Source organism: Mustela nivalis (genome assembly GCF_964662115.1).
Source record: "Mustela nivalis genome assembly, chromosome: 15".
NCBI lineage: Eukaryota > Metazoa > Chordata > Mammalia > Carnivora > Mustelidae > Mustela > Mustela nivalis.
Window position 1 is genome coordinate 59,027,887 of NC_139034.1, and position 21,213 is coordinate 59,049,099.

The following is a 21,213-nucleotide window of genomic DNA, read 5'->3' on the forward strand; positions in this document are numbered from 1 at the left end:
TGGAAAGCCAAAGGTGGGCTTTCTGGGCTGCTCTGATCTGCTGTCTAGGCAGTGTGGCAAATGCTTGCTTTTCCCCTTCCGTTCCCTTGGGGGTGACGGCAAAGGATGCCACTGTAAGACAGCGTCTATGTGTAGGCAAATGAGTCTTCCACATGGATAAAGCTAGACCACCACTGAGAAAACCCACCCGAGGCTGGTCAGAGAGAGGCTCATTTTAGCACTCTTGGTGTTTCTGCATCCTTAGCACACATTTGAGGCCTTGAGTCAAACTACCTGTCACCAGACACACCCAAGGAACCCCAGTACTGGCTGGCATATATGTTTTGGGGCTCTCCAAGACCACCTGTACATTCAGGGATCACAAGATGAAGTTAGGGGACTCAGCACAGAGCTGTACTCATGGTTAAGGTTTATTACAGTGAAAGGATACATGACAGGATCAACTAGAGAAAACGCCAATAACAGCAGAGTCTGGAGGCTTCTGATGCCCTCTTCCACCAGTCAGGAAACACACGAGTGCGTTCCTCTCTCCAGGAGTGAAAAATTCACCGAAGTGTGCACATTTTTTCTTCCCTGGGGAGAGCCTTAGCACTCAAGGTGTTTAATAATGTTTGGTCATGTCGGTCCCCTCCGCCCAGCAAAGATCATAATCCCAAACTCAAAGAAGGAAAGCAGGTGTTCGGCATAATTCTGCACAGTCTCGGCAGAGCAAACTATTTTTCTCAGTCAGGGAGCGGGTTAAGTGCCAAGCTCCCAGATGCCAGCCGAGGACGAACCTCAGGAACAGGACTTAATAAAGACAGCAGCTTGAGGCCTGCTATATTCTCTCTCTTGCACAACGTTTCCCACCCCGAAGTGCTCTTCCTTCCTATTTGTGTGGTTTTGCAGGGTACAGAGACATGACACAGAAAATGGGCTTTGCCTCCACTCCAGGAATTGTCCTACTTACTCTGTAGCACTCGGAGCTCTACAAGCTGTGTGTTCTCTCACAGTAGTAACTCCAACTGATGGCTCCAGCAGCTTACAGCTGTCACAGACCAAAGAGCGGTAATGATTTTAACCCTGGCACTGAAAATGAGACTTATGGGACTTTTTTTTTTTTTAAGACTAATTATTTATGTGAGAGATGGGGCACCCAGGTGGTTCAGTGGGTTAAGCCTCTGCCTTTGGCTCAGGTCATGATCTCAGGGTCCTGGGATTGAGCCCTGCATCGGGCTCTCTGCTCAGTGGGGAGCCTGCTTCCCCCTCTCTCTCTGCCTGCCTCTCTGTCTACTTGCAATCTCTGTCTGTCAAATAAATAAATTTTTTTTAAAAAAATAATTTATTTATGTGAGATAAAAAGAGTAAGACAGAGAGCGCCTGAGCAGGGTGAGGTGCAGAGAGAGAAGCAGGCTCTCCACTGAGCAGGAAGCGCGATGCAATACTTGATCCCGGGAGTCCCAGATTATGACCCAAGCTGAAGGCAGATGCTCAACTGACTGAGCCACCCGGGCTACCCCAGAATATGTGACTTTATATAACATAAATATATATATTTTATATGTAAATATTTTTATATATTTTATAACAACTTTCCTTGGAAGCCTTTATCTGAAAAAGATATCACAGTCAGCTATGTGCCCTATGTCCCCACCTTAAGGTCTGTATGGGTTTATAAAGGGAACCTCTTTGAAGACTCTGAGTAAATGGTGGGTGTTCTTTATCAACAAATTTATATCAAGGGCATCTTATGCCAGAGGATGTTCCTGGTGCAGGCGATAAAGCAGTCAACAAAACAGACAAAAACCTCTTGCAATCATGAGTTCATAATTTATAAGCTGGGAGCAGAGATACAAGCAAACTCAGTACGTAGGACAAGGAAAGTGCTCTGTACCTATACTGGGCCAGCAGTGCTTCCTCACTCCTCCCCAGTGAGAATGTGAACCTTCCATAGGTGGAATCCATGGTTTTTGGTTCTTCCCGGGCCGAAACAGAACCTGTGACAACAATAACTTTGTGGGACTAGAAATATGCAGGACCTCCTCGTGCAGAGCAGCACTCCAGAACTGAAGGGAGGGGGCAAGGTCACAATGAGATCTGCTGCTTTTCCTTCCAGCAGAGGGGAGCACCTGTGCACGAGCACACACATGTAGTCTCTTCCCATCCACGTGAAATCTACCTGCAATGTTGCAGGTTCTTATCACTCGGGCTGAGATCGTTTTATTCTCCCTCTTTACCTACTTTAGATTTCAAAAAAATAGGGGTAGTTCATTGCAAGTGAAACACTCAAAAACAGATGAGCATTCCGCAGGCTACTCTGGTTCCTGCTAAACCCTGGATGCCCAGTGGCAGACCACTATAGAGGAAGGACATCAAAAGAATGTATGAGGGGTGCCTGGGTGGCTCAGTGGTTTAAAGCCTCTCAGCTCAGGTCATGATCCCAGAGTCCTGAGATCGAGCCCCTGCATCGGGCTCTCTGCTCAGCGGGAAGCCTGCTTCCTCCTCTCTCTCTCTCTCTCTCTCTCTCTGCCTGCCTCTCTGCCTACTTGTGATCTCTGTCTGTCAAATAAATAAATAGAATCTTAAAAAAAAAAATGTACCACACACAGTAACTTTAAAAAGTGTCATGGCTTTATCTGAATCATATGAACAGAAAATCTTCACAAAAATCCTGAAGATTAGTTTAGTCAACTAATTCAGTTGTAAACGCAGAAATCAGCATCCAGACATCATATCACTTAAACTCTCCCTGTTTTTTTTTTTTAAGATTTTATTTATTTATTTGACAGACAGAAATCACAAGTAGGCAGAGAAGCAGGCAGAGAGGAGGAAGCAGGCTCCCTGCTGAGCCGAGAGCCTGACGTGGGGCTCGATCCCAGTATCCTGGGACCATGACCTGAGCCCAAGGCAGAGGCTTTAACCCACTGAAGCACCCAGGCGCCCCTCTCCCTGCTTTCTGCTATCTTTCTTATTAAAGACAATTCCGCCCATCCCAATCACAGTTGGTGTCCTTACAGGAGACAACCTGGAGGTTCACGAAAAAGCCCTTGGAACAGTCCAACGCCCATCTGTTTGAAATATGGCACGAGAGTCATTTCTGACTTTAAAGAAGTGAAAGTGTGCTTGCCTATAAATCAAGTATTTCTGAATAATATCGTGGCGTTTTTAATCTTTGAGTCAGGATTACACTGAAAGTAAGTGTTGGAGTGTGTACCTCATGTGGCTGGAGCTGTTTTTACTTGAACAAATTCTTCTAAATATTACCACCAAAGCATCACTTTTCAAATACCTTTGAAAGCCTCCCTTGCCATCTTACCTCTCTCTACACATGGCTCCTGTGGAGGGGCCACCTCTGAGCCACTCTGTGGGCAGTGGCCTGGCAGGAGACTCCTCCCGGCAGCCCTGAGCACAGTTGGACTTCTGCACAGCAGTGGCCCCGGCAGCATCATCGAACCTACCAGAAGAGAAGATACCTGGGTGGAAGAAAATGTTTCTTAGGCAACTGACAGCATGACTGTGAAGAAAGTTAAAATGATCAGCTTGCAGTGGCCTCTCAAACGCTGCACTGTTTGGACAGAAGCCCGAAGCCACCTTGCATGGAAAAAATCTGTTCCAACATGATACTTCATTTAAATATTGACTTAGTAAGAGAAAATGAATGCTGTATGTACTCAGATCAATAGGAAAAAAATTACAGCAAGGTTAATTTGAACCGTACAGCTGAATGATATCATACAAGAGAACTGTTATACTGAAAATATTTTCTTACAGAGTAAGCCAGTGTATCTCAAAAGAATGCATTTTCCCTCTGCTTCAAAGCCAGCTGGTCTCATTGCCTTAGAGCACCGTCCCCTACCATGTCCACCCACATCCCACCCCCGTGCCATTAGGCAGCCCCCAAATGAAAGATAATTTGTTAAGCAAAGCAGTTGCACTGATATTCATTTGCAGGAAGGAAAATGGGAAAAGGCCGTAGAACCTGCTTACCAGGCAGTAAGCTTTTCATCCTTTTTCTCCCCCTCCATCCACAAGATTATCCCAACCCACCGTGACTTCGCAGCAGGAAGGTGTCAGCTGCCAGCATGTGGGAAATGCAGCCAAAGGAGTCCTCCACAGAACCGCTGATGGGGCAGTCCTGGGCCACCCCAAAACCACCTGCAAAGAGAGGAAACGCAGGATTATTTGAACCAGCTGACCTATGAACAATTAATACTTCATCAAAGAATTAAGGCAGAGGAGAGCAATAACCCACGATTAGAATGGGAAAATAACATTTCTTTAAGTCTTCTGGGGTCAGCAATGATTTAATTAATTCGTTAACTTCATTTTTAAAAGTCAGAATAGCAACCTGTATTTGTCAAAGTTGCTCCAAGATCCTTTTGTAAAAAGCTGGTGCCAAATGCTGAAACACAAACCCAATCCTTAGGGAATTTACATGGCTTCAATGTAGCCCTTGTAGAAAGTGGATTTTATGGACATAAAGGAATTATATTAACCAAATGATAATAATAACAAACATTTTGCATCAAGAGCAAAATTCTGAAGACACAGGATGGGATACCATCATGATAATAATTTTTGCTAAGTATTTCAAGTGTGGTATAAAGTAGAAATATATTTTTTAAAGAGCACTTGAGATAACTTCATTCATCCTAAAAACAAAGATATAGCTTTCTGTATTAGACTAAAAGATTTTTTTTTAATCACTGTAAGTTTTTGATTGATTTACGAGTAACGCCAATTTAGAAGTGAAAACTAATTTTAACATCAAACCTCAAGGGCAATAAAATTTACAAAGTTATCTCAGGGCCTACCTATTTGCAGAGAAGAAGAAAAGAATAAACCTACAAGATACCAGCAGCTCAAATAAAACTAATCTCCTTTACGTCCGCCCCATGTTTTGTAAAGATATATTTAAATTTATGTTGTATATATAGTATGTAGCAAGTCTCCAAAAATGGTGCCTGATATCTATACCTCCTGGTATTTTTTCCCTATTGTAGACTCCTGTCTTTGAATTTAATCTCTCTTTTGATCAATGGAACATGGCAGAGGTGACACTGAGGTCATCTGTGGCTGGAGCATAAGAGGAAAGCCTGGGTTTCCCGGAATGCTGTTCTAAAGGATGCCAGCTCTCAAGTGAGAAGTTCAAACGCCCAGGGTCTGTAGGTTCCCAGGAAGCCCAAGCTTGCCAGAGGAAATGGCCAGATGGCCGTGCAGCCACGTCTCAGGTGTTCTAGCTGATCCCAGCTCAGGCACCGGACACTGGCATGAAGACACCGTGGTGCTGTCTTCACCAGTGATACCTTCAGCTGTCTGCAGCTCCAGTCACCATGCTGCTTGCCAGAGAGATCTCAAGTAAAGCTCAAGCTAAGCCTAGTCAACCAACAGAACCAGGAAAGGTAATAAATTATTGTTGACGGCGCTAATTTTGGTGGTACTTGTTACCCAGCAATATATACCCGGAATACTTGGTACATAAAACAGCAGTAAGCAACCTGTTCAGATGGACCTGTAAGCATCCACAGCAACACACTCCTTATCTGATTCTCACTGTAGGACATCTCCAAACCACCTTCAAAGATTTGAAGGATATTGTGAACATTTAAAATAATCTTAAAATAGGGGTTGCCTGGGTGGTTTAGTAGGTTAAGTTGATCCTGGCACTCTGGGATCAAGCCCTGAGTTGGGTTCCCTGCTCAGCGGTGGGGGCGTGGGAGGGGAGGCTGCTTTTCCCCTTCTCTCATGCTCTCCCTTGCACTCTCTTAAATAAATAAAGTCTTTTTAAAAAATAGTAATCTGAAAATAGTGGCGCCTAGATGGCTCACTCAGTTAAGCATCTGTCTCTTGATTTTTGGCTCAGGTCAAGATCTCAAAGTCATGAGACTGAGCCCTGCATCAGGCTCATGCTCAGGGAGGAGTCTGCTGGAGATTCTCTCTCTTCTCCCTCTGCCCCTTCCCTGGCTCCTGTGTGTACACAGACGCGTACGCATTGTCTCTCAAGAAAGAAAGAAAATCTTAAAAAATAGTAATCTTAAAATAAAACCAATTTTAACAGTTTAAGCAAACTGTAAACAAACTAAACCTGTTTAGTTTGAAAAAAAGATCAATATATAACATACAGTTCCTTAGGAGGGGATTAAATAAGAAGTAAAAAAATCTAAGACAATTATATTTGTAAATCAATCACTTATTTTAAAATGTGGAATCACCTATCTATAAAGTGATTTCCACACTGAAAAGGTCCAGAATCAGGTAACCCTCCACTGTGATTTCCAAAGTCTCAAGGCCTCAAGACGTGGGCTGCCTACCACGTGCCACCTGTCCCCTGTCACCTGGGAGCTGAATCAGCACCTGTACTGGAACAAGAGCTTCAGGTGATTCACATACCTATTAAACTTAGAGACATGCTTTTATAGAGATGTGGTTCCCAAACTTATCTGCATATGAGAATCATCAGGGAATCTTAAAAATTCCAAAATCCAGGTCATAGGTACACAGGCATAGATGGTTTTAAAGCCCTCCAGGTGCGTCCAGGTACAGCCAAGTCTGCGAACCACTGGTCACTCTTGATAGGTACTGCTTCTCAAATTTGGCTGCACAGTGGGAGAACCTGTGGAACAACAAAAAGCACTACCATCTGTTTCCACTCCCAGAGAGTCTAACGCGCATGGTCTCAGGTGTGACCCAGGAGCTGAGACTTTTTAAAGGCTTCCCAAGTGACTTCCAAGTACATTAAAGTTTGGGAACCGTGACCTAGAGCCTGGCACAGAGGCTTCAAAAGGGGAGCTAAGTCTGCACTGCTCTTTCTGGAAAGGGGTTTAAAGTCAGTGAACATTAATTAAAACGAACAGTTGGTCTCACAGCTTTTAGCTAACTCACTGGTATAATGACAGCTTCAAGCTTGCTGGAGTTCAGGTCTGCCAAATCTTGTATGTCCCCATGGGCTCTCCTGGCACTTCCTCCAGCACATTTCTCTTCTGCTGGGCTCTCTTTCAAGTGATTAACAATGTACATCTGCTCAGCATTAGGAGCAAATAGCTTCACCTTTAAAAATAGAAATAAAAACAAATGATGTCATTGCCTCCATGAAAATAAATCAAGCAAATCAATCTCAAGCCAGGAAGGAAAGTCAGAAAACCACTAAGTAATTCCATATGCCTTCTGGGCCAACACCAACTACAAATAGCAGCCACAAGGAAGAAATTGTAGGAGACTTCTTAAGGGGGTGGTGAGCTCTAAATTACCTTCTAGAAAGAAAGTAGAACAGAAAGTTTGTTTTCCAAATACACATATCCACATATCTATACACACACAGAGAGAGTAATTAATATGTGTACGTGTGTATACATAGACCTTAAATAACACACCTATGCAGCCAAAAATTCATGTATAATTTTGACTACCCAAAAACTTAACTACCCATAAGCCTGTTGACATAAAGCCTTACTGATAACATGAACTGTTAACACATATTTTGCATGCTATATATATTATATACTGTAGCCTTACAAGGAAGTAAGATGAAAACGAAAATGTTAAGAAAGTCATAAAAGAGGGCATCTGGATGGCTCAGTCAGTTAAGTGTCTTCCTCCAGCTCAGGTCATGATCCCTGGGTCCTGGGATTGAGCCCTGCATTGGGCTGTCTGCTCAGCAGGGAGCCTGCTTCCCCCTCTCCCACTTCCCCTGCTGTGTTCCCTCTCTCACTATGTCTTTCTCTGTCAAATAAATAAATAGAATCTTAAAAAAAGAAAGAAAGAAAAAGAAAACCATAAAATATATTTATAGTACTATATTGTATTTATATTAAAAAATTCTATGGATAAGTGGACCTACACAGTTCAAACCCATGTTGTTCAAGGGTCAACTGTACAGGCTTTTTTTTTTTTAAGATTTTATTTATTTATTTGACAGAGATCACAGCTAGGCAGAGAGAGGAGGAAGCAGGCTCCCTGCAGAGCAAAGAGCCCGATGCAGGGCTCCATCCCAAGGCCCTGGGATCATGACCTGAGCGGAAGGCAGAGGCTTTAACCCACTGAGCCACCGAGGCGCCCCCTGTACATGCTTTTTAAAGAGATGGAAGAGAGGACTTGATTTTATTTTAATTTTTTATTTATTTATTTATTTATTTATTTATTTATTTGTCAGAGAGAGAGGAAGAGCACACGCAGGAGGCAGAGGGAGAAGCAGACTCCCCACTGATCAGGAAGCCTGTGCTGGACTCTGCCTCAGGACCCTGGGATCAGGACCTGAGCTGAAGACAGACACTTAACCAACTGAGCCACCCAGGTGTTCTGAGAGGATCTGATTTTACAGATAGAAACACAGAGGGCTCAAAACCATGGAGAATTGATTAAATCTATCTTTAAAGTCTTTTCAAAGCTGGGATTCTCAAGCCTGCTGCATATTAGAGTCCCCTGGAAAGGCTGAGGCCCCGTCACATGGACTCTCTGGGACTGAAGCACTAGCTTGGTTACTGGTATGTCTTAAAATCTCCAGAAGTGATCCCATCAATTATCAGAGTTGGCAACCACTGATCAAAGACAATTAGGAAATAAAACTCACAAATTCAGTTAAAATTTCAGGGGTTTTATTTATTTATTTTTAAGCTTTTATCTATTTATTTGAGAGAGCACAAGCGAACAAGAGAGGGGAAGAGGGAGAAGCAGACACCCCGCTCAGTGGGGAGCCTGACGCAGGGTTCAATCCCAGAACCCTGGGATCAGGGCCCAAGCTAAATGCAGACACTTAACTGAGCCACCCCCACCCAAGCACCGCTAAAATCTAAGGGGTTTTAATGTAAAAAACCCAAAGCAGACCATTTGGTCTCAGTTGACTCACTTCCACACAATCAACCCAACCAAGCTCTGGATTATCACCCCCAGTCTGCCATCAGAAATAATTCCTCTTTCCGCAACCACTGGACCCTGCAGGGTCAGAGTCATGAAGATTAGGAGGCAAGGAAGGAGGCTCAAGTAGGCACCTATATACTGGGGCCCTTGGTGTCATACTTTCTCCATTGACATCCACCTTACCCCAAAACTTGCAGGTCCACTTCTCCAGGAACTGGATAAGGCTGGTCTGAGACAAAGGTCCCTTGACTTGCTGGGAAGGTTTTAGCCTCCTGTTATTAACCTTTGTATTTGTTTAAAATATATATTAATAGTCTAAACATTCTCTCTTCCCTGTATTTTTGGTTTTGTTTTTTTGTTTTTTTTTTAAAGATTTTATTTATTTATTTGACAGATCACAAGTAGGCAGAGAGGCAGTCAGAGAGAGAGAAGGGAGGAAGCAGGCTCCGCGCTGAGCAGAGAGGCTGATGCGATGTGGGGCTGGATTCCAGAACCCTGGGATCATGACCTGAACCGAAGGCAGAGGCATTAACCCACTGAGCCACCCAGGCGCCCCTATATTTTTGTTTTACAAAACCAAGTAATATCTCCAATCCATGTGATAGATCCATGGGAGAGAGTCTAAACACATATATAGCCCATTATTAGTATAAAGGGAAAAAAAGCTTACAACATTCTGATGGGCTAGAAAGATGAAAAAAAAAAAAAGTGGACTGGTTTTTAAACCAGTAATTCTGGAAGCAGATTGACTTGCAGTTGCTTTGAGAAATTAACCAGATCTACCTGCCCAATGTACAGGTGAAAATAAAAATTTAAATTTCACTTAACTCTACCCTTCTCCAGAGAATCCTATAACTCTATTTTTCCCTTTGAGGAGATGCCATACAGTTCCACTGGTGGGCAAGAGCTCAGTGGTTGATAAACATGATTTTATCAGACTACACTAATGTTCTGAGTACTCTTAAACTGAGCAAAGACCCAAGGGAAACCGATTGGATTATAATTCAATCCAGTTTTTTTTTTATGGATCTTCAAGATTTGAAAACCATGAACTAGGGGAACCTGGGTGGCTCAGTGGGTTAAACCTCTGCCTTCTGCTCAGGTCATGATTTCAGGGTCCTAGGATGGAACCCCGTGTCAGGCTCTCAGCTCAGTGGGGAGACTGCTTCCCCCTCTCTCTCTGCCTGCCTCTCTGCCTATTTGTGATCTCAGTCTGTCCAAATAAATAAGTAAAATATTTTTAAAAATAAAAAAAAAATAAAAACCATGAACTAGAGAGAAGTCAATATAATGAGGGATCCGGCAACAATAGTCTATCTGCATCTTTAGCCTGGGATACTGGGGTCATAGCCAAAAGAACAGAAGGCAGAACCAGACCAGAGCAGATGGGAGCTACAGAGAGACTGAGTTAGGGCTAATATGAGGGACTGCTTTCTCACCATTAGAGCTCCCTACACCCAGAATGAAGAGACTGCAGTCCTAAGAGAGAAGATCCTCACCACTGACAGCAGTGAACTTGAAGCTTGTTTCTATAGCTCCAGGAGGTCCTGAGTAGGATGAGAAGCTCCCCTGTGTTCCTCTAGCATATCCCATTATTTGTAAACTGTTACTTCGGAGAGCTGTATTAAGCCAAGCTCATGTAAATACCCACGGGGAATCCTGCGGGTGCCCTATCAAACTGAACATTACATTTCAGCTGCCATAGCTAGGATGTGTTGCCCACCCTCCTTCACACCCCAACCCCTCCCCCTTCCCCGCCCAACTCGTTCAGGTCTTTGAAGAGGTCATTTCAGCCTTGGGGATGCTAAACTGAAACGCCGGTATGCAGGAAAGCTAGGAGGGCAACCACCTAAACGTTTAGATAAGTGGTGCCCTGACTGAATTTTTTTTTTTTAAGATTTTATTTATTTATTTGTCAGAGAACACAAGTAGACAGAGGCAGGCAGATAGAGAGGAAGGGAAGCAGACCCCCTGCTGAGCAGAGAGCCCGATGCGGGACTCGATCTCAAGACCCTGAGATCAGGACCCGAGCTGAACGCAGTGGCTTAACCCACTGAGCCACCCAGGCACCCGCCTTGACTGAATTTCCACAGAATTCTCCAACCTGGGGCAGCAAGCGGGCAAAGGTGAGGGGCCTGGGGGTTAACGAGTTCCCATTAGCCCTCAGAAGGCCTAGTAGGCCTGAGGAAGCCAGTGCCGCTCCCTTCAGCCCAGCATGGTTCGTGCGGGCGCCTGTGGTGGCGGCAGGCCCCCTCACGGACTCCCAGACGCTTCCAGATACTGTGACGGTTCACAAGGGCTGTGGGTGAAGTGAAGGCAAGATGCTCTCTCGGGAAACAAGGGACAATCCGTTATAACGCTTTTAATGTACTATTTATGGACATAGGTCAGTATCTTTGTATCAAAGTATGGCAGGCCACGGGTATCTCACCAGAAGCAGGGCTGTCTTGAGGTGGCTGAAGGGTCACAGAGGGGTACGGCCGAATCTCCTTCCCCACGGAAGTGGTAGATCCCAACAAGGAAGAGCATCTGGGGCTAGGGGACGAGGAGGGTTAAACGGCGTTTAGAGTGATGTGCTATCGCGGGGTAGGACCAGTCATTCCTCCATCCCTGTCGTCCTCACCGCACCACCACCGCCAAAGGAAGATTCTCTCACGCAAGTGTTTGCGGTCAGCTAGTCTGGACCCTGGGGAGCGGCGTGAGAGTTCGGTCCTAGAGACTCCAAAGAATGGGCCCAAAGCTGGATTTTTTCTTGGTGGTGGTTTGGTTTGGGGGGTCGTTGCGGAGCGGAGGTTGGAAAATAGCTCCAAAGAAGGGGTGAACTTTAAACGCAGACGCGGGGCCAGAAGCACGGGCATTCTGGGTCCGTTTCTTAAAAAGGAGGCTCCGAGGCCCGGATGGAGCGGGAGCGGAACCCAAACGCCTAACTGGTCAGCCAAGCTAGAAAGTCGCCACCGTGCAGGCCGCAGTGGACAGGAAAAAGAAGCGCGCCGAGGGGCTCCGCTCCCTCCTACTCAGGCGGGCGATGGGCGTCGCGGGCCGGGGAGAGGGCGGGGCCGGCCGGACCCTAGGGGCCGAGTCCCGGGTTGGCGCGGCGCGGGGGCGTGGCTCCGCGCATGCTCAGCTCGCGGGCTGTCGGCGTCGCCAGGCTCGGGAGGCGCCGGAAGCACCGCGATCCGCGCCATGGTGCGGGAGGGGAACGCCGACCCGGGGGTCGCGAGGCAGCGGGCCGCGGGCGCGGCGCCAGGGTGCGCGCTTTGGTGCTGGGCCCTGGCGCTACTGTGGCTGGCGACAGCCGCGGCCGGCCCCTCCCGGCGCCAGTGGCCCGTGCCCTACAAGTGAGTGCGCGCGGCGCGCGGGCGGGGCGGGCGCGCGCACGGCCGGGGCTGGCGGAGAGGGGAGCCTGGGTCGAGAGGCGCCCCCGGCGCGGTGGGAGACGGAGTTCAGCCCGTCCGAGTAGCCGCTGCCTGCCGCTCGCCGCCCTCGGGCCTTTCTTCGTCTCCTCTAACACTTGAGCAAATTTCTAGGTGATGTAGGCTCAGGATAGTCCTTAATCAGGGAAGAAAGGGGGAGTAATGTCATATTATTGAGTGACTTTTAGATGCAAGTAACCGACTGTTTGAAGAGTTTGGGGAGACTTTAACGCCCTGCACGCCGTCAGTTATCCTGAGCGCCTACCCATTGGCACAATTTACAGCGTGGCCTACTGGCCTGGGTTCTCTGGGACTTTTACGTTTTTATCCCCCAAAGTCACGTGTCCTTGGACCCAGACACCTCGGGAAAGTTGGTGACCTCGTTTGTCCCCGGTTTCCAGTCTGCGTGTAGGATGTGGTCGTAAGACCAGGATACAGACTGCGAACCTGTGACGCTGATTGGAGCCTCTGACGTAGAAGAGGATTTACACGGCTTAAGACGACCAGGTGGTTCAACACACCGAAAGAAAACGTGTTGTTCACAATCAGGCAGGGCTTTTGAAAACGCACAGCAATTTGGGAGGACAGAACAGTGAGTGGGGTGTCAGGTGAATGTAATGGTCAGGAGAGAACTCTGGGTTCCAAGCTGGGCGCCACCATCACTACCTGTTCATACTCCGGATCCCTGTGACCTCGGGTCCCGAGTGAGCGGGAATAGTAGCAGCATTTACCCCGGGTTTGTTAGGAGGATTACATCTAGTAAATGTCAGCTGTTGTCAGGCCTCGATATTAGTGTTTTCTGCTCACTGAAAGGCTTGCACCACTTCCTTGTTTTGCTTGAGATATATAAAAAGAGAAGTTTGGGGTTTCTTGGGGAAAATCAAGTGAATATAATAAAATTTAACTTTAATAAGCTCATACAAATTATGCTTTTGAAATGACCCTTAAACCTACAAGAGGTTTAGCTGTGGCCAAGTGAAAACTATATAGTTATGTATTTGTTTAAACCAGATGAGCATCTGTAAAACAGGTAAGAAGTATACCTGAGTCTTATAAACCCTTAGAGATCCAGGGATTCCTCGAGGGTAGATGGAGGCAGCCTCCTTCTTTCATGGGTATATTCTAGTGCCACATACGGAAGGTGATCAGGGTAGGTACTACTACCGTCCACACCCTAGCCCTACTGCCACGGCCTTCTCTGGGGTATTCTAGTTACATTATTACAGTAATCTCCTACCTGACCTCAGCCTTAACTTCCCCTCTCTCACTGCTGTCCTCTAACTCATAGAATAAGGTTTGTTTTGTGGCAAATCCAGTCAGACCAGGTCTACTACTTAAAAATCCTTGAACCTCACTCTGGGGCTCACTCCTCACCAGTGGCCAGTCGTAGCTTCCAGGGGTTGCCGATCTTGCTGCATCAGTGCAAAATGACAGTCTCTGCGTCCCTCTCCTGCCGGGAAGGCTGGATTCCTCATTCATAGTTTTATTTACTTGCTGTCTTATAATACTTAATGTTTCCTCTATTTTTGTGTCCTGACCTTCAGAAGTATTTTAAAACCTAAACCAGGTCTTCATCGCTTTCTTTCCCCTCCTCATCTCCACATCAGGTAGAAGTGATTTCTTTTTTGGGCCCATAGGACTCTGAAGGGAACATCATTTTAATTTTGTTTTCCTTCTTCGTACTATAGCGTCTGACTCATAGTAGAGCTTGAATAAAATTGGTTGAAAATTGAAAATATATTCTATTTAATCATATTTATTTTGGAATCATCTTAACATGGAGAGTTTAGATAATTAAATGTCACTTGAAAAAACTACTTTTTTCAGTAAATATTTGTCTACTAAATAAGACCTGATCTGTCAACATTTTAAGATACAGCCCCCATTTTCAAGAATTTCACAATGGGAGAAGGAAACTAAGAAGCATGCATTTAGCAAAGTGCTCTTAAGGTATCATTTGCTATCAAAGCCATCATTGCTGGGCACCTGGGTGGCACTCATTGTCTGCCTTCAGCTCAGGTCATGAGCCAGGGGTGCTAGGATCAAGCCCCAGATCAGGCTCCCTGCTGAGTGGGGAACCTGCTACTCCCTCTCCCTCTGCCTGCTGCTTCCCTTGCTTATGCTCTCTTTCTACTAAGTGAATAAATAAAGACATCATTGGCATTTGTTCACAGGATAAAGAAAATGTTTAAACACCATGGGCTAAAGTTTTGAATGTTTTCTCTGAAAATGTTACATGTTCTGGATTCGAAAATGTGCAAGAAGAACCACATTCCTATTAGAATCTAAGTTAGTGGTTTCTTTTTCTCTATTAGACGCTTTTCCTTCCGTCCAGAACCAGATCCTTATTGTCAAGCTAAATACACGTTCTGTCCAACTGGCTCATCTATCCCAGTTATGAAAGGTGATGATATCATTGAAGTCTTTCGGTTACAAGCCCCAGTATGGGAATTTAAATACGGGAACCTCCTGGGACACTTGGTAAGGCTGCATCTTGATCTTATAACTTTGGTTAATTAGATGATTTATTAAGTGGATGAGGGAATAATTGCCATTCAAAGGGCTAATGGGAGATAATGTTTAATTGGTGTTCTTCATGGTAAAATGAATAGTCAGTGGGGTGCCTAGGTGACTCAGTTGCTTAAACATGTGACTCTTGGTTTGGGGTCAGGTCATGATCTTGGGGTCATGAGATCCAGCCCTGCCTCAGCTCTGTGCTTGGGGGCAGACTCGGGTTGAGATTCCCTCTCTCTCCCTCTGCCCCGCACCTCTCTCTGAAGGGCACCTCTCTCTTAAGGGCATGCACGGATTCGCAAGCTTGTGCACATGCGCTTGCTCTTTCTCTTTCTCAAATAAATAAAATCTTTAAAATGTGTAGTCAAAAAATATTACCGTATTTTGTGACCCTGACAATAACAAATGCAGTTGCTCTAATCCTTTTTGATTGTCCTGTATCCATACCCCCCTCCTGTACCCAGCTCTTGGAAAGTAAGAAAGGAAGTCCAGAGGAAGGGGCAAGGCAGGTGAGAAACATTTCACTTCCAGTCCCTGCTGTGCACATTTCTGCTAGGATCGCTCACCGCTTGACCCGCTAATGCCCCTGCAAAGTATATAGACTGCCTGAGACTGTGGCACGGAGCTTCTCAAACCAACTCTAAGGAAATTAAGAGCATGTCCATATAGCAGACATCCTTACTATCTGAGATAGGCAGCAGTGGTCAAAACCAGAGTGGAGGGGCACCTGGGTGGCTCAGTGGGTTAAAGCCTCTGCCTTCAGCTCAGGTCGTGGTCCCAGCGTTCTGGGATCAAGCCCCTCATCGGGCTCTCTGCTCAGCGGGGAGCCTCCTTCCTCCTCTCTCTCTACCTGCCTCTCTGCCTGCTTGTGATCTCTGTCCATCAAATAAATAAATAAAATCTTAAAAAAATTAAAAATTAAAAAAAAAAAAAAACGAGTGGAATGGTGAGTGCTGTGAAATGTGTAAGCCTGATGATTCACAGATCCGTACCCCTGGGGCAACTAACACATTATATGTTAATAAAAATAATTAAAAAAAAAAAAACAGAGTGGAGGAGAGCCTGGAATTTGAGGAGCCATAGAGTGGACACAAGAATAGCAACATGGAAGAGGAATGGCTGAGCAGTTGTTCTACCTGAACGCAGTTGTGGTATATTAACATTTTCTCCCATTTGGTTCCTGGACCAGTAGGTCCTTCACAAATGCTTTTATACATGTATGGTTTTTACACAGAAAATTATGCATGATGCCATTGGATTCAGAAGCACTTTAACTGGCAAGAACTTCACAATGGAATGGTATGAACTTTTCCAACTTGGAAACTGTACATTTCCCCATCTCCGACCTGAAATGAATGCCCCTTTCTGGTGTAATCAAGGAGCTGCCTGCTTTTTTGAAGGAATTGATGATATTCACTGGAAGGAAAATGGGACGTTAGTTCTAGTAGCAACCATATCAGGTAAGTTTCAAAAAATATGGCAGTATCTGACGATTACATCAATATCCAAATGAAAAAAAAATTACTTCCATTGAGACATTTCAGTCATGTTCTACTCTTGATGTCAGTTTACAAAATGTACTTCTGGAAGCAATAACTTTTGACCCAAACTATTGCCCATGGCAAGTTCACTTTTAGGTGATGGATGGTGTCTCTCCTCTATTCCATGGGGTGGGGGGAGAATAAATTTTCTGCAATTAAATTGGACTTAATAAATGAAATAGTGGAAGAAAATCCACAAAATGCTTGACAAAATAACTGATTAAAGGTCCTGTTCACTGTATCTGGAAAAAGACTTAGTGATGATACCATATTTTTATGTCAAGAAGTATTAATAGCTATCTCTCATGGGGACTTAACATGGCTCAGCGGTTCCAAGTGCTTTATCTATATATCACATCATTTATTATCATAACCACCACCCCCGAAATAGATACTGTTACTCTGCCTCCCCCGTCATTTTACAGATAGGGAAACTAAAGCACGAAGTGGGATTCCAGCCCTGGCAGTGAAGCCCTATTGACCATTTTCTTAACGACTTCGCGCCATTGCTTCCCAAAATATGCATGATCTTACAGACTTGAGGCTCCTTCAGCAATTGAAATATTTTATCTCTAACATTTTCTTAGATTTTTTTACTTTTGAATGTATTGGAAAGTTGCTGAAACACTTAGAATTTTGCTTCATGTGTTGTGTTGTTGGGTAGTGATGAAAAAAGTTCAGAGCTTTCATCAGAAACTGGTGTGTGACCTTGGGTGACCTTTTACTTTCTTGACTCATAACCTCATGTGTAGAGTGGAGATGAGACTATCATTGGATCCTAGAGGTAGGGAGCTTGCCCATAGGATTCATAGAGCTCTGCATTATAATTGTTGCTCTCCTAGAAAGGGAATAATCTGGAAGGAAAGCCCTGTTTGTGATAAGAATTTTGCAATCACAAGACCTGAGGATGTTAACATGCTTTCTACTTTGATAGCTCTTCGCACAGCATTTTGGATTATGTTATCTGACAGTTCAGTGAGGAAAAGAAAACACTCTTCTTTAATATGTAAGGAATTGAGGGTCAGCCAGGTAGCATGATTTACCAGTCTCTTAGATCACAGGTCTGGTTGTAGAACCAGGGATAAAATGTCATCTGGGGATCTTCTAACTATAGTCCATGCTGTTATCTGATCTTCCTTACTGCTTTCTAATTGATATGCCCCAAACCATCCCAACAATATCAAAGTCCATTTCTCTTTTAACTGTGCTCGGTGTTCATATTCTTCTTTTCATTCCAGATCAGTTACATTTCTTTCTCTTACTCTCTGAAAACCCTGACAACGGTACATGATATGAACAAGTGATCATTATTTCATGTAAAATAGTTTGTAATATGCTAGTACTTAAATCTTTCAAGTTATCCTTCTGCTTTGTGATTAATCCTGTTCATTGATGTTTTCTCATGTTACATAGTGTTTTGAAGTATTCTTATCTCTTAATTATAGCAGTGACTTTTTAAAGTTGAAGAACACTAAGAACAGTATCCCCAGTTCTAAGAAAACAGGCTTTATATTATTCCACACTTTTAATTCCATAAATTGATCAAAGCAGCCACTCTTCATTTTATAGGACATGAAGTATTGATTTTATAGACTCAAGTTTGAGCACTTAAGAAAGGTTCACATAAGGTAACAAGGTGAAATGTTGGGGCCAGGCTCTATTAGACATTGTAAATGCCCAGAGGAAGTTGTAACCATGCAAAGTATGGCGTTCTGTTAAATTTTCGGAAGATTAGTGTGGTACAAAATGTTAGGAGAGTGTGAGACGTTCTGGAATCACATCCACAAACGTGGCTAAAAACATTTCCACTTTAGTTCTTCATTGTAAGAATGGTTAGGGGATGGTTGTAAGCAGGACCCCAACAGCTACAAGTATAGAGAGAAAAGGGAAATAACAAATATTCAAGGAGGATAGGGCATAGTAATTACTTTCTCTTGTAACATTAGTAGGCCAGCCTTCTAGAGTAGCCAGTCCCCCGGCTGCTGTTCATACTATATGCACACTGTGCTGCATGTGACAGAAAAATTCTGCATGGCCCCCTCCTCCATTCTTAACACTGCCTTTGTCCCATTCACTTTTACCTCTTCCTCAAATTTTTCCTTGTTTTCTTTTGCCTCTGAATCCAAGAGTTGTTGAGTGGGGTAAAGAGAGGGCTCCTGCATGTATCTAATTTTGCTTTTGACTATACTTTAAATGTTTATAGAACTGGTATGTAAGGCTTTATACACTTATTATAGCTGATGTTAACGATTCAGAAATACCTGGTGCCTTGAAAAATAGAATAAAAATTGGCTGAGCTTGGACTCCTATTGTGAGATGCAGGTTTGGAACTATTAGTATAAATAATAAATAATTAGGTAAATAAAGAATAATAAAAACTATTATTTATTCGTGCCCTTCATCATGTTAGAACATTTTCATAAAACTATTTGATTCGCTTTGATGCTTACATAGGTAATTTTTTTTTTTAATAGGAAACACATTTAACGAAATGGCAAAGTGGGTAAAGCAGGACAATGAAACAGGGATTTATTATGAGACATGGACTGTGCAAGCCAGCCCAGAAAGAGGGGCAGAGACATGGTTTGAATCCTATGACTGTTCTAAATTTGTGTTAAGGACATATAAGAAGTTGGCTGAACTTGGAGCAGAATTCAAGAAGATAGAAACCAACTATACAAGAATATTCCTTTACAGTGGCGAACCTACCTATCTGGGAAATGAAACATCTGTTTTTGAGCCAACAGGAAATAAGACTCTTGCTTTAGCCATAAAAAAATTTTATTACCCTTTCAAACCACATTCGTCAACTAAGGAATTTCTGTTCAGTATCTTGCAAATTTTTGATGCAGTGATTGTACACAGAGAGTTCTATTTGTTTTATAATTTTGAATATTGGCTTTTACCTATGAAATTCCCTTTTATTAAAATAACTTATGAAGAAATCCCTTTACCTAACAGAAACAAAACACACTCTGATTTGTAAAATTTTAATTCTACTGCTCTTTTTTTCTGTTACCAGCATGTGTTTTTCAAGGGGTGATTACATTTGTGGATTTCTTAGGCCTTTCTGTCTTGGAGCAGAAATGCACCTGGGCAGAACTGCCACCTATCATCTCAGGACTTTTCTTCAAGAGAAGCTGAAACACTGCGTTGGCCAAAGTGAGCACATTAGGTGACCTTGATTGCAAACTCCAAGCCTCTGCTAATAAGAATTATAGTTTGTATCAGATACGTAGGATCTTCGGGTCCTGTATTTTTTTAAATTGTGGATATGGTGTGCCAAGATTTTTAAAATACCCTCAGTGACATTCATGATGGGAGGTACTTTTTTCTGGTATGGTAGTTAACGCTTTTTCCTTATTTTTTGGTAGTTTAGACTGACTTGACAGCTTTTATAACTTTGGGGACCAGGTCTAGTAGTTTGGTTTTGTTCTATTCACTTAAAGACCAATTTGGACACCCTAATTGCTGCATTTGTGCTTCTGGATGAAGTACAGTGTTAAAGAGCACAAGTTTCCAGCTAGCATTTTAGAATTAGCTAGTAACTGGCATTTTGTGATTTAGGCAGATGAGCATTTCTGAACCTTAGTGTCCTTATCTCTGTGATGAGTCGTCTTGTCAGGATTGTTGTAAAGGTTGAAGCCATATATGTTTGTCATAGGAAAGTTAAAGTAAATGGTCGCTATAATGATGAGTCAAAGAATAAAGTGCCATCTTTGACTTGGCCTAATATAGTTTACATGCCAACCTTTCATGGGTTTTATGGTGATACCCTAGACTTTGAGCTGGCAGTTGAATGCGTCTGCAGTTCTTTAAACACAGGGGACACAGAAGTATCTGACTGCAGATGCACCTGGGTGAGCAGGCACCCCCTGACTCCGCTACTCCTCTGGTATTCCTTCCACTCAGTAGAGATGCCAGCTCAGTAGAAGAGGGTACACTTCTGACAGGGGACAGGTTTTTGTCAAGATCTCCAAGTAGCTGTGCTTCCATTTAGGGCCATCAAACAAGGTTTCAAACCCTAAGTTGGATGATCAACTGAACACTACTGTTCATAGGAAAAACACAAGTCAGTAAGATGGTGAAGCAGAGACAATCTGTTTAACACATAAATTATGTTATTTAGTTTCTACTAACAGTTGAGTGCCTTTTGAGAAGTTAGGTACATTATCATTGAGTTCTCTTAATCCAGATGATTAAATTGGGGCTTAGAAGGTTGAATGACCCTTCCCTGGCTACCCAGTTAATGGTAACGGAGCCATATTTGAACCAGTTCTGTTGACTGCATGGCAAACATTATGAAGTGAGGTTTAGTTGTTTTCCTCAGACAAGTGCCCGTACCACAGGTTACCAACACTAGGTTACTAGTCAACTACAGATACCGAAACATTATTTTAAAGCAACTTATTGGAGTAATTTTGTTTCTGTTGAATCTAATAAAAAAAAATGGCTTGTACTTTGTATGTCTTTTATTTCATTTGTCTAGGAATTCATTTTTACTGACTTTTTAGGCACTACAAAAAACCCAGCCCTTCACCACAGATAGCTTGAGAAGCACTGCATTATTTTGCTTACTGCAGCACAAAGGCAGTCTTGCTCAAATACATGGGAAGATCTTTGTTTCACTGCTTACCATTTGGCCTATAAACTCATGTTAATAGTGCCTAAACATCCCTAATTAAGTTTGTCCCTTTAACCTGCTAGTTTAGTTGTCTTCAGAGTGTCACAGATGTGGATCTTTGCATTATCTCCACCTAGTGGCTGAATTCGGGCAATGCCAACTTTTACTGGATTTTTAGGAAAATTGATCTGGGAAAACAGAATTTTGTTTTCTAGAACTGCATTGGGCAAACAAGCAAAAACTTCTGTGCCACATTTGTGTTAACTCTAAAGCACAGAACTTGGTTCTG

At 43.6% G+C, this 21,213-nt stretch overlaps 2 protein-coding genes across 9 annotated transcripts; one reads left to right on the forward strand and one right to left on the reverse strand.

The window, feature by feature from the left end:
• Positions 1-1,789: 1,789 nt before the first annotated feature.
• On the reverse strand, positions 1,790-11,359 carry LOC309849120 (uncharacterized protein). 7 transcript variants are annotated; one of them, XM_082701404.1, is made up of 6 exons: positions 11,264-11,359; positions 6,862-7,026; positions 6,370-6,592; positions 4,027-4,134; positions 3,296-3,433; positions 1,790-1,976 (listed from the first exon to the last, which is right to left on the reverse strand). In XM_082701404.1, the coding sequence occupies exons 3-6, from the start codon at positions 6,386-6,388 to the stop codon at positions 1,804-1,806; spliced, it is 438 nt and encodes a 145-aa protein (XP_082557530.1). In that variant the 5' UTR covers positions 6,389-6,592; positions 6,862-7,026; positions 11,264-11,359; the 3' UTR covers positions 1,790-1,803. The 7 variants fall into 7 exon arrangements, 5 of the variants coding, with proteins under 5 accessions (XP_082557530.1, XP_082557531.1, XP_082557529.1 ...); XM_082701405.1 differs by having other exon boundaries at positions 3,296-3,452; XM_082701403.1 differs by having other exon boundaries at positions 1,790-2,108; positions 3,296-3,452.
• Positions 11,360-11,403: 44 nt separating this feature from the next.
• Positions 11,404-20,759, forward strand: CLN5 (CLN5 intracellular trafficking protein; the record flags this gene model as incomplete). Of its 2 annotated transcripts, XM_082701393.1 has the most annotated exons (5): positions 11,404-12,170; positions 14,561-14,726; positions 15,224-15,268; positions 15,994-16,219; positions 18,775-20,759. In XM_082701393.1, the coding sequence occupies 5 exons, from the start codon at positions 11,404-11,406 to the stop codon at positions 19,284-19,286; spliced, it is 1,716 nt and encodes a 571-aa protein (XP_082557519.1). In that variant the 3' UTR covers positions 19,287-20,759. The 2 variants fall into 2 exon arrangements, with proteins under 2 accessions (XP_082557519.1, XP_082557520.1); XM_082701394.1 differs by lacking the exon at positions 15,224-15,268.
• Positions 20,760-21,213: the final 454 nt, after the last annotated feature.

Bases quoted from the DNA above. Each gene is read 5' to 3' on its own strand.
- LOC309849120 (XM_082701402.1), bottom strand. From the start codon at position 6,996: ATGTACATTGTTAATCACTTGAAAGAGAGCCCAGCAGAAGAGAAATGT. The intron at 3,453-4,026 runs GTGGGTTGGGAT...TCTTCCACCCAG, and splicing joins CTTCCTGCTGCGAAGTCACG to GTATCTTCTCTTCTGGTAGG. The intron at 1,977-3,295 runs GTAAGATGGCAA...TTGTTGTCACAG, and splicing joins GGAGCCATGTGTAGAGAGAG to GTTCTGTTTCGGCCCGGGAA.